A 15518-nucleotide genomic window follows, 5' to 3' on the forward strand; every position below is an offset into this window, starting at 1 on the left:
TTGCTGAGGGTGCAATTAATACCGTAATCCAGATCATTAATGAAGATGTTAAACAAAACTGGCCCCAGGACCAACCCCTGGGGCACTTCGCTTGATACCGGCTTCCAGCTAGACATGGAGCCATTGATCACTACCCGTTGAGCCTGACAATCCAGCCATTTTCTGTCCACTTTATAGTCCATTCATCCAGCCCACACTTTTTTAACTTGCTGGCAAGAATACTGTGGGAGCTGTATCAAAAGCTTTGCTAAAGTCAAGATATATCACATCCACCGCTTTCCCCATATCCACAGAGCCAGTTATCTCCTCATAGAAGGCAATCAGGTTAGTCAGGCATGACTTGCCCTTGGTGAATCCATGCTGACTGTTCCTCATCACCTTCCTCTCCTCCAAGGGCTTCAAAATGGATTCCTTGAGGACCTGCTCCATGATTTTGCCAGGGACTGAAGTGAGGCTGTAGTTCCCCAGGTTCTCCTTCTTCCCTTTTTTAAAGACGGGCACCACGATTTTTCCAATCGTCCGGGACCTCCCCCGATCCCCACGAGTTTTCATCAGCCAACTCTCTCAGCACCCTCGGACGCATTAGATCTGGACCCAGGGACTTGTGCACGTCCAGCTTTTCTAAATAGTCCTTAACCTGTTCTCTCACCGCTGAGGGCTGCTCACCTCCTCCCCAGACTGTGCTGCCCAGTGCAGCAGTGCGGGAACTGACCTTGTCTGTGAAGACCGAGGCAAAAAAAGCATTGAGTACTTCAGCTTTTTCCACGCCATCGTGGAAGAGCCCTGAGGCCCAGCTGGGGTGAATGGGGAGGGATGCTAGGGTCTGAGAAGGGACGAGGAAGAGCGATCACTAGAGCAATCCCGGCATGCTGTTAAAAGGGGTGGGGGCGGGAATCAAGCGAGCGCTCAACTAGATACTAACCAGTGACCAACAGCATCCAGAGTATCTGGCAGCTCAACAGCAACCTAGCAAAGCAGCTGGGGCATGCCTGGCAATGGGCCACAGGGCCCAAGTCCCTTCTAGCTCCCTGTCCACGGAGTCTCTGCAGTTAAAGGGATGCGGTCCGCCTGACACCTAGGTGATTTCAATACGCGCTCCACCTGTCCGGAGCGCTCTCACGGAGTCGGGAGGGTTCAGATCTTTACAAATGTCTGTCCCCCGTAAGGGGTGATGGCAGGGGTGGGGTGGGGAGAAACAGCACAACTGTACACACACCGCTGGCAAATGCATCAAGCGCTCAAATAAATGAGAGAAAAGTGCTTTTCCCCTCTGATCTCTCTCGCTGCACCTAACGTTCCAGGGGCCTTGTTACCTGACAGGAAAAAGGCTTCAGTCAGAAGTGTGATCATCCCCTTTAAACTACCAAATGTCTTCTCCAAAGGTGCTGAGGTGATAAGAACTGCCATGGGATATTACTACTACTAGGGCTGTCAAGCAATTAAAAAAAATTAATCGTGATTAATCGCACGATAAAAAATGAATAGTTATTAAACGCACTGTTAATAATAGAACACCACTTATTTAAATATTTTTGGATGTTTTCTACATTTGCAAATATATTGATTTCAATTACAACACAGAATACAAAGCGTACAGTGCTCCCTTTATTTTTTATTACAAATATTTGCATTGTAAAAAAAAAAAAAAGTATTTTTCAATTCACCTAAGCACTGTAGTGCGATCTCTTTATCATGGAAGCGCAACTTACAAATGTAGACTCATGTACAAAAACCCTGCATTCGAAAATAAAACAATGTAAAACGTTAAAGCCTACAAGTCCAATGAGTCCTGCTTCAGCCAATCACTGAGACAAACAAGTTTGTTTATACATTATTTACAGGAGATAATGCTGCCCGCTTCTTGTTTACAACGTTGCCTGAAAGTGAGACCAGGCGTTCACATGGCACTGTTGTAACCGGTGTTGCAAGATATTTACATGCCAGATGCACTAAATACTCATATGTCCCTTCATGCTTCAACCACCATCCCAGAGGACGTGCGTCCATGCTGATGACGTGGTCTGCTTGGTAACAATCCAAAGCAGAGCAGATTGACACACATTAATTTGCATTATCTGAGTCAGATGCCACCAACAGAAGGTTAATTTTCTTTTTTGGTGGTTTGGATTCTGTAGTTTCCGCATCATAGTGTTGCTCTTTTAAGACTTCTGAAAGCATGCGCCACTTCTCATCCCTCTCAGAGTCTGGAAGGCTCTTCAGATTCTTAAACCTTGGGTCGAGCGCTGTAGCTATTTTTAGAAATCTCACATTCTTTGCATTTTGTGAAATCTGAAGTGAAAGTGTTCTTAACGTGAACAATTTATGGTGGGTCATCATCTGAGATTTCTAGAACATGACATATATGGCAGAATGTGGGTAAAACAGAGCAGGGGACATACAATTCTCCCCCAAGGAGTTCAGTCACTAAGGTTACGTCTTCACTACCAGCGTGAAAGCGCTGTAAAGAGCTTTCTCTGTGCTGTAAAAAAAACACCCCCATGAGGGAAGCAGCTCCCAGCGCTGGTGCACTGTCTACACTGCCACTGTGCTGAAACTTGCATCGTTCAGGGGGTGTTTTTGCACTCCCCCGAGTGAGAAAGTTTCAGCACTGTAAAGTGGCAGTGTAGATAAGGCCTAAGTAATTAACGTATTATTTTTTTAAACAAGTATCATCAGCATGGAAGCATGTCCTCTGGAATGGTGGCTGAAGCATGAAGGGGCATATGAATGTTCAGCGTATCTGGCACATAAATACCTTGCAATGCTGGCTACAAAAGTGCCATGCGAATGCCTGTTCTCACTTTCAGGTGACATTGTAAATAAGAAGCGGGCAGCGTTATCTCCTGCAAATGTAAACAAACTTGTTTCTCTTAGCGATTGGCTGAACAAGTAGGAGGACTGAGTGGACTCTAGGCTCTGAAGTTTTGCATTGTTTTGATTTTGAGTGCAGTTATGTAACAAAAAAAAAATCTATGTTTGTAAGTTGCACTTTCACAATAAAGAGATGGCACTCCAGTACTTGTATGAGGTGAATTGAAAAATACTAGTTTTTATCATTTTTACTGTGCAAATATTTGTAACAACAATAATAATAGAAGGTGAGCACTGTACATTTCATATTCTGTGTTGTAAATGAAATCAGTACATTTTAAAATGTAGAAAAACATCCAAAAATAGTTGTTAAATGTCAATTGGTATTCTACTGTTTAACAGTGCGATTAAAACTGCGATTCATTTTTTAAATTGCTTGACAGCCCTGGTAATAATAATATCCCAGTGCAGTTATCACCTCAGCACCTTTCTGCTTTGCTTTGGACAGGAGAAAACATTTGGTAGTTTAAAGAGGATGATCACCCTTCTGACTGAAGCCTTTTTCCTGCCATGTAATAAGGAGCCCGGAACGTTAGAAGCAACAAGAGAGATCAGAGGGGAAAAATACGTTTCTCTCGTTTATTTTTCAATTTGAGCGCTTGATACATTCGCCAGCGGTGTGTGTAAAGTTAATTGTGTGAGTTAACTGTAATTAATCAGCAACGCTAATTATTACTAACAACTCCTAGAGTTTTCCACCGGTCCGTCTCAAAGCGCTTTCCAAAGCAGGTTAGCACCCCTGTCCCCATTTTACAGGTGGGGAAACTGAGGCACAGAAAGGGAAGTGATTTGCCCAAGGTCACCCAGCAGACCAGTGGCAGATCTGAGCACAGAACCCAGGTCTCCTGAGTCCCAGTCCAGTGCTCTACCCACTACACGACACTGCCTTCCCTTTCCACACAGCTCCTCTTAATCAGCAGCTCTTGCCTGTACGCAATGCCGAACAGCTCAGCCCGGAAGCACCAGAGCACCTCCCCTCCCTGCCACGTGCTCTCGTCTCTGGCTCCGAGATGCGTGGCAGCGTTGCAGGACCGGCAGCATTCCCTCCCCCCCCAGTGCATGCGGCCTCACTGAATCTGTAACCAACCTCCCCTGTGCTGCACCTCATCCAGCGCCTTCCTTCGCACAGCTCCCTGCCCACAAGAGATGGGGGCGGCGTCCTTATCATCACCATCGACAACTGTCACAAGATGCCCCCTGCCGCTCAGGAAGGCGACAATGGGGGTTATTGTTGGGGCAGGATGAATGGCACAAAGTGCTTTTGTGCTGCAGAAGCAGCGTTATCCGTGCAGGGACCAGGGGCCCGGCCAAGCACCCAGACAAAGGCATCTCCAGGGATCGCTCTCCAGCGTCACTCCGAGGTGCAGGACGGGCGATGCCGAGCCAGAGCCGGGCCTGGGCAATGGACCTGCACAGCACACCTGGAAGCTTGCCAGGACAGCAAGCCACTACCCGTGGGACAGAGGGGTCCAGCAGAGAGAGGGGCGGGAATTGAAATGGTGTTTAAACAGACAGGCCATGGCTGCAGCTAGCAGATTTATTTCGTTTCTAGAGACACCTAACGGGAAAGCCAGGACTGCATCGGCGTGGCTGAGAAGGGGTAACCCGCTTCCAACAGCGGGTGCTAGCGAGTTAGCTGTCTGTACAGCTCTCCTCACTCCAGTGCCTCAGACAGAGCTGGCTGTCAAAGCAGCAGGGGAATTTGTAGTTTATCTGCATGAAGTAGGCACCTATCAGCTCCCGCGTCTCGGGCTGAACCCTGCTCGGGCCAGGCTGGTGTTACTGACGAGAAGCCGCACATGCGATTGCAGATCGTTCTCAGAGGCCAAGGGAGGGATGCAATCGACAAGGGGCAGAGTGGCCCGGCAGCCCGGCTGAATGCCCACTGAGGAGGATGGAGATACAGAACCCGCCCCGCTTCTGTGAGCGACACCTGATTAAGGAACGCTGATAATCCACACGCAAGGGTGTGCAGGGCTCGGACAGGCCTCTGACCACCGCAGCGCTTGCTGCATGGGGCACTCCCGGGTTACAGCAGGGAGGGGTGCATGTAATCAGACTCAGCACTTCTGGGTGCAGTGAGCCCAGCATTAACCCTCTCAGTGCCTGGCTGCACAGCTCCCCTCTCCGCTCAAACACACAGAGACTGGAAAGCCCAGGGAGACCCAACTATAAACCCTAACTGGAGCACAGGTAGATTCTGCCTCTCCAGTAATCTACAGTGCTTCTCCTTTCAGGCCGGCATGCCCATTTCCTCTTTCATCTCCCTCTGGCCCTCTGCTTGGCCTTCTCCTTCCCTTCGGCTTCATCCGTGCTCTGTCATTTTCCTCTCGCTCTTTCCCTGGGATTCCATGTTCTTGAGCTCTGTATCCCCCCAGTTCAAACTTGATCCAAATGACCAAACAGAGCAGAGCCTTCTGCAGCTGCTGAATCCAGAGCTGAGCCATAGCATCCCCCAACAGGGTGTGGGACCCATTCCAGCGCTGGCTCCGTGAGACGCTGGGACCTCTGCACCCTCTCCCTGCTTCAGCCCCGTCAGCACGGTTCCAAACAGACACAGCCCTTCCATAACCATCAGACTGGGGAGGTCCCTTCTTCCTCCGGTTCTTGGGCACCGTACAGCACCTTCTCCACCTGCTTGGGAGGTCTGTGTGCCGTCCCCATGGCTGGCACCATTTTCAGGAACCCTGGGGTGTCTTTCCTCCATCTGCCACACACTTGCCCACTCTTTCTCTGGAGGGGCCAGGGCCACAGGGTTCCCAGACCTTCTGACAGTCCTGGGACACCGGCTGTGGCACTGGAAACATCCTGACCAAATTAATGCTCATGAATTAAGCCACAAAACAGCCCCCTGCCTGGGTCAGAACAGTTATTTCTATGGCAGACACAAATTGCAGGCACAGAGAGGTTACAGGCCTGTATCAGCAGGTGAAGGCCCCAGGCCCACATGCAGATAACACAACTGCACAGCCGCGTTGGAAACTGGAGCACTCCCATGGTATGTGGCCCCACTGGTGTGCGTGAAGCCCTGGCCTGTGCGGACGAGGCCTCCCATTTTGGCTTACTGAAAAATCAGGCCCTACGGGACTTGACCATGGTCACACAATGAATCAGTAGCACAGCACAAGAGACGTGCTTTAGCTTGGCTAGAAGTCATGGGCTGACGCGGAGCTGAATGGGGGTGTCAGTGCTCTCTGCCTAGCAGCTTCACGAAGGAGTGAGAGGTAACCCCCAAAAAGAGAAATACCAAGAGAGCTAAAGAGGGTGATTGGTTTATAAACCACGCTGGCTGCAGCTGACAGGGCCTGTGATACCAGGGCCAGATTCACACCTGTGGGTGCTACGGTTCTCTCCTACCCCCCCAAAACAGCACCATTCGATCCCCCGTTTTGCGAATGGTAACAGGAGGTAATGGGGGCACCTTATGTAGTACTGGGCCGAAACAGAACGGGCCACGTTCCTCCCAGGTGCGAGTCCAGCGCAGTCAGTGGAGTCACCCCAGGGATGAATTCATCCCGAAGCGCCAAAGCAACTTGGTTTCATTTCGTCTCAAGTCGGAGCGAGTTGCTGCATCTGATCTCCAGTGGGGTAGCTCACGGACGTGTCTGAGGTCAGAGAGCGAGGGTAGAGGCCGCCCACTCCTCACACAGCTCAACTAGGCAAGAGGCGGGTTCTCCATCACCTGGAGCCTTTCAATCAAGACCCAATGTCTTTCTAACTGATACCATGTAGGCCACAAGTCGCTGGGCTCAGTGCAGGACTCAGTGGGTGAGCTGGTGCTAAGCAGAAGGTCTCACTAGGGGTGATCACAATGGTTTAAAAGCCAGGCTGAGGAGAAGGTGGGATTCCCGTTTTGCCCACTAGACCAGGGTACAGTACTTGTAAATATCATGGAGACCAAGAAGAGATCACCAGGAGTTTATGTTCAAATATCCTGCCTTCCTGACTGCAAACCTCCCGCTGCAATAGGCATTCATTACAGAACGCCGTGCACACACCGAACAGGACTTACTCCGAAGCCACAGACTCTGGGATGGGCTCGTCTAGCAGCTCCAAACTGTGCAGGATCCAGTAGCACAGCCAGGGGCGGCTGGCGTCCAGGCACTACCAAAGGGAAAAAGAAGAAAGCAGTCAGCTCCCGGACCGGCACTGCCGACAATACAACTTTTGTTACACGGCAGCAAGGAGATGGAGACAGGGCTACGCTGAGGTCAAGCACAATGAAGCTGATTCACTTGTACGGCTCTGGGGTGAGTTAGCGAGCAACTGAAATTATTCTAAGGAAGAGAAATAGAAAAGTCACAATGCAGGTCATTGGAAGCAAGGCAGATCAGAGGACTAGGAGGGCATGGAACTCATAACACCTGCAAAGCCATGAAAATTAGAAAGGAAATAACTCGAAAACAATAATAAAGGCTTTCCTGCCGAAGGATCCCAGAATGCTTTACGGACCATATACACAGCACAGAGATCACTTCACCCACTGCTGAAATGCAGCCACCTCTGGGGCATGATGTTTCAGCCATTTAATGCCACACAGCATCAGCAGAGAAGCAAAGGAGGATGCCTAACTGAAATTAAACCAGTCACCTAGAAAACGGGGTTTCACTCCGACTGGAAAATGCAAATAAAGATAAAGCATAAAACACCCCAGCGATAACCCATCAGTGGTACCGGCGGCCCTTGAAATGCAAGACATGCAATGGAATGAGCACCAGAGCCTGCTGGGGCCTGCAAAAGTGCTCCTGGACAAAACAGTAACTGCAGGTCCCAGGCAGCCTGCTCTGTACTGGAAGACTGACAGGCCGAGGAAGGCAGGGGGAACGAGTGGGAAGTTTTACAAGCCAAGAAACAAGCTGGATAGGATCCCTGGGGACTGCGGCTGCCAGCTGTGGGACTGGGGCGGCTGACGGGGCGGCTGCAGAAGGCAGCTGTGACTTTGTCACCGTGTGGTTACCTCGTAGGCGTCCGTCAGTTGTCTCAGGCCTCTCTTCAAGTAGTGGAAATGCTTCTCGCGCTGCAGAACAAATCTGAAAGGCAAATAGAAGGTGAAGAGTGCTCGGAAGCTTCCCCAGCATTTGCTGGAGTATTCGTCTTTTACATCCCAGCCGCGCAGAGTGGGGACGCCCCGACATGGCATCCTCTAGGCCACTCGGATACCACACGACAAGCACCACCCCCCAAAGAGACAGCAGAACGTCCATTAAACAGAGCAGACTGCAAGTGCCTGCATCTTTACCATGCAACATGAAAAACCTCAGCATGCAGCGCTCCATCTTGTTCGGAGCTGCTAGGCTGCAAGGCATGCTGGGATCTGTAGTTCCTCCGTAGCCAAGATCAAGGTAAGAAAGGGTTGATGCAAATTAAGTGCAACTTGCTAGTGCCATGCAAGCTGCTAACGCAGCCCTCAGCCGGCCACTGTTCAGGCATCCTTAGCCTAGAGGATGCAGGAAGAGAAATATTGCAGCTGCCATGAATTGAAGATATTTACAAATGTCCCCGAAGCACGTCTCCAGCAGCATGTCACCCGTCAGTCAGGGCAGAGAGAGACGGTACAGAAAAGATCACACAGGTGGGATTTTGAGGGCAGGAAGAATAGCCTGGGGAATGCTTAGCCCTGTATCTGCAGTTTACAGCTGCATATTGTTACTGTGGGTACAAACGCGCTTTGCTGTTCAAATCCTGTAAAGGCGTAATTGCCATCTGCTGAGCAGCGCTTAGAAGAGCGAGCACAAGGTGTGGGCTACCATATTTATCAGAGTACTAGCAACCTTGTGTTCTCCCAAGAGCCCGGGCAGCTCTAGACCCCACTTCAGAGGCCAAGCGTAATGCCCACTTGGCTCTTTGCATTACCCCTGCCCCCATTTTCTTGCCTAGACGCTCTCTTACATTCCTGCACAAAAGCTTTCCACAGCTAGACGGGGCAGGGATCTCACTGCAAAGTGCAGCCAGCATTACCGTGGGCAGAGCAGCAGAGCTGTTGGGTTTGAAGATCCAGCGAGTCCCCTAACAGCTTAGCCCAGGAGGTGGCAAACACATCTAATCCTCTTGCCTCCCAAGGGTGCAGCTAGGCAGCTTGGGTCAAAGTGGAGCAATGCATGATGGGACCTGCAGTTTCTGGATGAATGCTAAATGCAGCATCAGGCTGCACCGGAAGCTCCTATGAGCCACATCTCCGACACAGTCAGTCAGAACACGTGAGCAAACCAACGTGGGATGGAAAAGCAGAGACCGGGACGTCTGACTCCTGGGCTCTCTCTTGATGGGAAAAAGAGAGTGTCACCCCCATCGCGCTAGCTCAGTTGAGCTCACTTAACACGACTGACAACCACCACCAAGACAGAGAGCAGCGCGTTCGAGGCCGTGCTTTGGCCTAGGTTAAAACCCAGCCAGAGGACATGACTTCCAAACGCCCCACCCTGCAAAGTTCACTCAAGAATCCCGGGTCAAACATTCCCATGGCTTCTATTGAGTCTGCTACAGTAACTTACTGTGAGGTGTGGTGGTTCGTCTTGTAAGCGCTGAAGACCTCTTGCACCAAGTCTTCCACTTTGGTCTGCAGGGAGTGACGGTCAGGAAGCAGCAGGAAGGAAGGGGGCAGGGGGAAGAAACAGAGATCTTTAGTTTTGAAAAGCAACGTCGCCAAGTTTACCTAGCAAGTAGCATTTGTGACCGCAGCCCATCCAGCCATGCAGCTGCAGCTCAGCGAAGACCAGGATGTGCCCAGACAGCCGACTCCAGGACAGAGTTACAGGATTACAGCATGCGAAAAGACCACGCTGTGTCAGAGCCGCACACGGCTTCTGGCCTTCTGATCCCCAGGCCAGCGAAGAGGCCTGTAGCATGGCTGAATGGGAACCCCCCCGCTGCTTCTCATGTCTGACCAAGTTCACCCTCACGAACGGAACGGGGAGAGGAAAGCCACGATCAATATCGACGTGTGTTTCAAATCCGCGTGGTGGTCTGATCCCAGGACAGCAAGTAGGGAACTCTTCTGTTCTCATCCCGTCTCCGACCCCCTGTGGGACCTCACTCACCCACTCTGCCTCACTCTCCTTGTGTGCCAAACGGGCTTTGGGGACGCTTGCTCCGGCAGGTGGGGCAGAGTGCGTAGGCCTGGTCTACCACAAACTGTACAGCTTTGATCGTACCGGGCTAGTGAACGCGGTACAACCTCTCCCTAGTGCGGATGCAGTTCTGTAAGTATCAAGGTCCTTATACCGGTACAGCTGTTCCCATACGGGAAGAGGAATGAACAATACCAGTGTAACTGTCCCCATCAGGCACTGGAGCAGTATGCCTATACTGGTAAAACAACGACACCCCTAACCGTAATAGTTACATCAGTACAAAACCTGTGCACAGATAATGGAACGTAAGAACAGCCATATTGGGTCAGACCAAAGGTCCATCTAGTCCAGTATCCTGTTCTCTGACAGTGGCCAATGGCAGGTACCCAGGGTGAGAGTAACTTACAGGACTTACCGATACTGCCGGAATCCTGAGGGGGCGTGGCCTCATCCTGAAGAGGCGGGGCCTCTCAAGATTTAAAGGCCCTGGGGCACCAGCTGTGGCTGGGAGCCCCAGGGCCTTTAAATCAACCAGGAGCTCCCAGCTGGGGCTCAGGGGCAAATTAAAGGGCCCGGGGCTCTGGCCGCTGGGGGGAACCCCAAGCTTTGTGGGGCTGGGGCAGGGATTTAAAGGGTCGAGAGCTCCTGCTGCTGACGGGAGCCCGGAGCCCTTTAAATCCCAGCCCCAGCCTGGCCACCAGAGCTGTGGCCAGGATTCAAAGGGCTCTGGGCTGCCCACAGCCGTGGGCAGCCCAGAGCCCTTTCAATCCCCGCAGTGGAAGCCGGTGCGGTCCAGCACCGCGTACTGGCTCTTGCTGGTATGCTGTACCGGACTGGACCAGCTTACTTTCACCTCTGCAGGTGCCCCAAAGGAAATGAACAGAACAGGTTATCAAGTGAGCCATCCCCTGTCACCCAATCCCAGCTTCCGGCAAACAGAGACTAGGGACACCATTCCTGCCCATCCTGGCTAATAGCCATTGATGGATCTGTCCTCCATGAATTTATCTAGTTCTTTTTAAAACCCTGTTATAGTCTTGGCCTTTACAACACCCTCTGGCAAAGAGTTCCACAGGTTGACCCTGCATTGTGTGAAGAAATACTTGTGTTTGTTGTAAAACTGATCCCTATTAATTTCATTTGGTGGCCCCATGTTCTTGTATTATGACTAAATAACACTTCCTTACTTTCTCTATACCACTCATGATTTTATAGACCTCTATCATATCCCCCCTTACTTGCCTCTTTTCCAAGCTGAAAAGTCCCAGTTTTATTAATCTCTCCTCATACAGAAGCTGTTCTATACCCCTAATCATTTTTGTTGCCCTTTTGTGAACCTTTTCCAATTCCAATATATCTTTTTTGAGATGGAGTGACCACATCTGCACACAGTATTCAAGACGTGGGCGTACCATGGATTTATACAGAGGCAATATGATATTTTCTGTCTTATTATCTATCCCTTTCTTGATGATTCCCAACATTCTGTTCACTTTTTTGACTGCCACTGCACATTGAGTGGATGATTTCAGAGAACTATCCACAATGACTCCAAGATCTCTTGCTTGAGTGGTAACAGCTAATTTAGACCCCATCATTGTATATGTATAGCTGGGATTATGTTTTCCAATGTGCATTACTTTGCGTTTATCAACATTAAATTTCATCTGCCATTTTGTTGCCCAGTCACCCAGTTTTGTGAGATCCTTTTGTAGCTTTTTACAGTCTGCCTGGGACTTAACTATCTTGAGTAGTTTTGTATCATCTGCAAATTTTGCCACCTCACTTTTTCCAGAGTGTTTATGAATATGTTAAATACGACTGGGCCCAGTACAGATCCCTGGGGGACACTACTATTTACCTCTCTCCATTCTGAACCTGACCATTTATTCCTACCCTTTGTTTCCTACCTTTTAATCAGTTACTGCTCCATGAGAGGACTTTCCCTCTTATTCCATGACTGCTTACTTTGCTTAAGAGCCACTGGTGAGGGACATGGTGAAAGGCTTTCTGAAAATCTAAGTACACTATATCCACTGGATCCCCCTTGTCCACATGCTTGTTGACCCCTCAAAGAATTCTAGTAGATTGGTGAGGCATGATTTCCCTTTACAAAAACCATGTTGACTATTTCCCAACAAATTATGTTCATCTATGTGTCTGACAATTTTGTCCGTTACGATAGTTTCAACCAATTTGCCCGGTACTGAAGTAAGGCTTACTGGCCTGTAGCTGCCAGGGTCAGCTGGAGCCCTTTTTGGAAGGCACTGTAGATGTGTTATTATTGGACAGAGAAAACACTGGGGGACGTTCTCCCTGTTAACACCTGGGCACCGCTCCACCGCCACTACAGCATGCTGAGGCCCTACGAGTCAACGTACAGACCATGCTCTGCTAACAACCACCATGGGACTGCAGCACGTCAACCTTCTCCAGTCAACAAGAAAGTGCCACAAGTCACCAGACCTTTAAGGGAGAGGCTCAGCAGTAACACCTGGCTGTGAATTAAAAACCTTCCTCAGGGTGAGTTTGTAAGAGCAGGTGGGACAAACACCTGCAAGGGACGGGCCAGGCTGACTTGCTCCTGCATCAGCACAGGGCTGGACTAGACGATCTCTCAAGGTCCCTTCCAGCCCTACGTTGCTCTGACTCTATGCTCCAAAGACAGACCTTAACGAACGATCACGGGAAGGGGCTTGGAGTGGCTTGAAAGTGCCATGAATTCCCAATCTCTCTTGCCACTCCAAAATCCTTTTCTGCAGCAGCAATGAACATTTAGGCCCCAGTCTGGCCAACTCTTAAGCACACACCTAACTTGATCCAGTCAGTCCAACTGAGGTCAATAGGGCTACTCATGTGAGCAGAGGCAGGCATGTGCCTAGCAGCATGCTGGAGCATGGCCTTGGCCACTGTGCCACTCCGAAGATGCAGTACAACGGCCAGGCTCTTTGCTAGAACCTTCCTGCTACTTGGTTTTCTGGCCAGTCATCTGTGTCAGTCTTTTCCAGTTGGCCGAGAGCTGACAGATGCTCTGTTTCTGAGGTGTGAGGGCAGAGAGGTCTCAGGTCTCAGAGAGTTAAGAGCCACCCAAATATCACATCTACAACCAGCCAATGGAACCATGGCCCAACAGCGCCACATGGTGCCTTCGGTTGCCCTTGCCACTTCTTGCGTGAGGGGCAGGGACAGTGATTGGCTGCGTAACCACAGTTGCTGGTTCTGGAATTCATCAGGTTGCAAACATACAAAGCTGGATCTGGCAGCAATGGTGCCATGTTTTGCAAATGTCACTGCTCCCTAAAGGAATCAATTGACACCAGTAACTCTCAAAGGCTTTTCCTCTCTCTCCTGTCAGAACCTCTGCCTGATCCGACAGGGTTTATTCAGCTAAGTATATATTAGCTTTGCCTTATCGGAGGCTTCTTTTCAAGGAATCAAAATGTACCCATATACCATCAAACAACCCCGACGTGACTTTTGTTTGTCCAAGGTGATTTCATGTATCTCCAACAGAGAAGCGGCTTATCAGGAAGCTTGAAAAGAAAACTGCTCCTCGGCCAGGCTTCAGTTTAACTGGCCATGAGGAAAAAAATGCCTTTAAAAACCAGTTCACTTTACTCTGGGACCTCTGATACCAAACCGTATTACACTATAATGGGATTGTTATGACGTGACATCCCTATAAAGCCAAGTTAAGGCTGTTTGGATGCGCTATCTATACGTCTCCAGACCTTAACGCGTCATAGATTCTAAGGTCAGAAGGGACCACTGTGACCATCCAGTCTGACCTCCTGGATAATGCAGGCCACAGGACTTCCCTGAATTAATCCCCGGACGAATTAGAGCACAACTTTAGAAAAACATCCAATCAATCCACCACCACCATACACAAGTCGTTCCAATGGTTAATTACCCTCGCTGCACCTTATGTCTAGTCTGCATTTCTCTCGCTTCAACTTCCAGCCTTTGGATTGTGTCAGACCTTGGATTTCTTTTAAATTAATTTTAAATTTCCTTGGTTTCTAATGCTTGTTTTGGGAGATAATCACAACATCTCTGAGATGTTTCTTACTCTTCAGTTAATTATATATACTCAATTTTAACTCCGTCTGTGATTTTTTTGGTTGGGAATATGAGAGATTGAGACATTTTTACTTTAGGATGGTGTACAGATTAACAGATTCTGGTCCTTCTGGCTTTATTGTGATCATCCCAGTGGTTCTTAACCCACGGCCCAATTAGCACATGGCTGCGGCCCAGCTGTGTGCTAAAGACCATGGGCCACGCAGGTCCGGATTACCGGCTGCCTGGCCACCCAGCACCACAGGGTCTGGGCTTCCCGGCCAGGCAGCATGTGGTCTATCTGCGCTAGGGGCTGGACAGACACAAAGAAAGTCACAATCCTGGCCCCAAGGAGCTTCCATGCTACCTAGACAAGTCAGACAAAACAAAAATAGACAGTAAGCTCTTTGAGGCAGGGACTGTCTTCTCGGTCTGTGTCTGTACAGCGCCTAGCACCATGGGTTCTGGGCCACGACTGGCGCTCCTAGGTGCTACCCTCATCCACCTAATAAGTAACAATCACAAGCAAGATGTCAAGAGAGATTTTTTTTTCTCCTAAAGTATCTCCCATGCCCTCTCTCCGTCCAGCTGGCCCTGAGGGCCCTCCCTTTCTACTCCACACACCTCAAAGAAAGCAAGACAGGCTCACCGTGGGGAGGACACAAAATTAGCCAACGCTCTCTACTTAAAAGAACAAAACAATCCTCTGTTTCTAGGAAAATGCGAGCGCAGGACACTTCTCAAAAAGCACCACTTTCGGCCAAGGTGTTCAGTAAACCCTTCCTAACAAAGGAAGGGAAAGAAACATGAATCGACTGAATCAGACACCACAAAGCTCTAAGAAAAGGGTCATGACAGGCACATTCTTGAGCCACGTGCGTGCTTCACGAATAGCAAGAAAACGATCACGAGCTCTCTCCCCGCTAAGAGCACTGGCCTTGCTTGGCGTAGGAGGAATTTGCACTAATCTGCCCCAACCCAGGAACACAAATATATTGTGGGCAGCATTTGCCTGCTCTACGATATTGGAGACTCTCCAGAAAACACTGTGTGGTGAAACCTCGATTTACTCTGGTACAGGGGTCGGCAACCTTTCAGCAGTGCTGTGCCGAGTCTTCATTTATTCACTCTAATGTAAGGTTGTGTGTGCCAGTAATACATTTTAACGTTTTTAGAAGGTCTCTTTCTAGACGTCTATAATATAGAACTAAACTATTGTTGTACGTAAAGTAAATAAGGTTTTTAAAATGTTTAAGAAGCTTCATTTAAAATTAAATTAAAATGCAGAGCCCCCCGGAGTGGTGGCCAGGACCGGGCAGTGAGAGTGCCGCTGAAAATCAGCTCGTGTGCCGCCTTCGGCACCTGTGCCATAGGTTGCCTACCCCTGCTCTGGTAAATGTCTGGTGAATATGCTTGCCAGGGCTACACCAGCCCTGGAAATCTGCTCCTGCTCATCCCGGTCATATCCACCTGTTGTCACTCACGTTACACTTAGACCACAAATTCTTTGGGTCA

At 49.6% G+C, this 15518-nt stretch overlaps 1 protein-coding gene across 1 annotated transcript in view; it reads right to left on the bottom strand.

Moving 5' to 3' along the window:
• LOC120404041 (protein farnesyltransferase subunit beta-like) overlaps nt 1-15518 on the bottom strand; it is a 34901-nt gene that overhangs the window by 8386 nt on the left and 10997 nt on the right. Inside the window, exons 3-5 of the mRNA XM_039536049.1 lie at nt 9363-9427; nt 7829-7901; nt 6884-6975 (exon numbers count right to left, since the gene is read on the bottom strand). Of these exons, the coding sequence (XP_039391983.1) occupies nt 6884-6975; nt 7829-7901; nt 9363-9427 (230 nt within the window). The remainder of the gene's footprint in view (nt 1-6883; nt 6976-7828; nt 7902-9362; nt 9428-15518) is intronic.

Source organism: Mauremys reevesii, linkage group 4 (genome assembly GCF_016161935.1).
Source record: "Mauremys reevesii isolate NIE-2019 linkage group 4, ASM1616193v1, whole genome shotgun sequence".
Lineage (NCBI taxonomy): Eukaryota > Metazoa > Chordata > Testudines > Geoemydidae > Mauremys > Mauremys reevesii.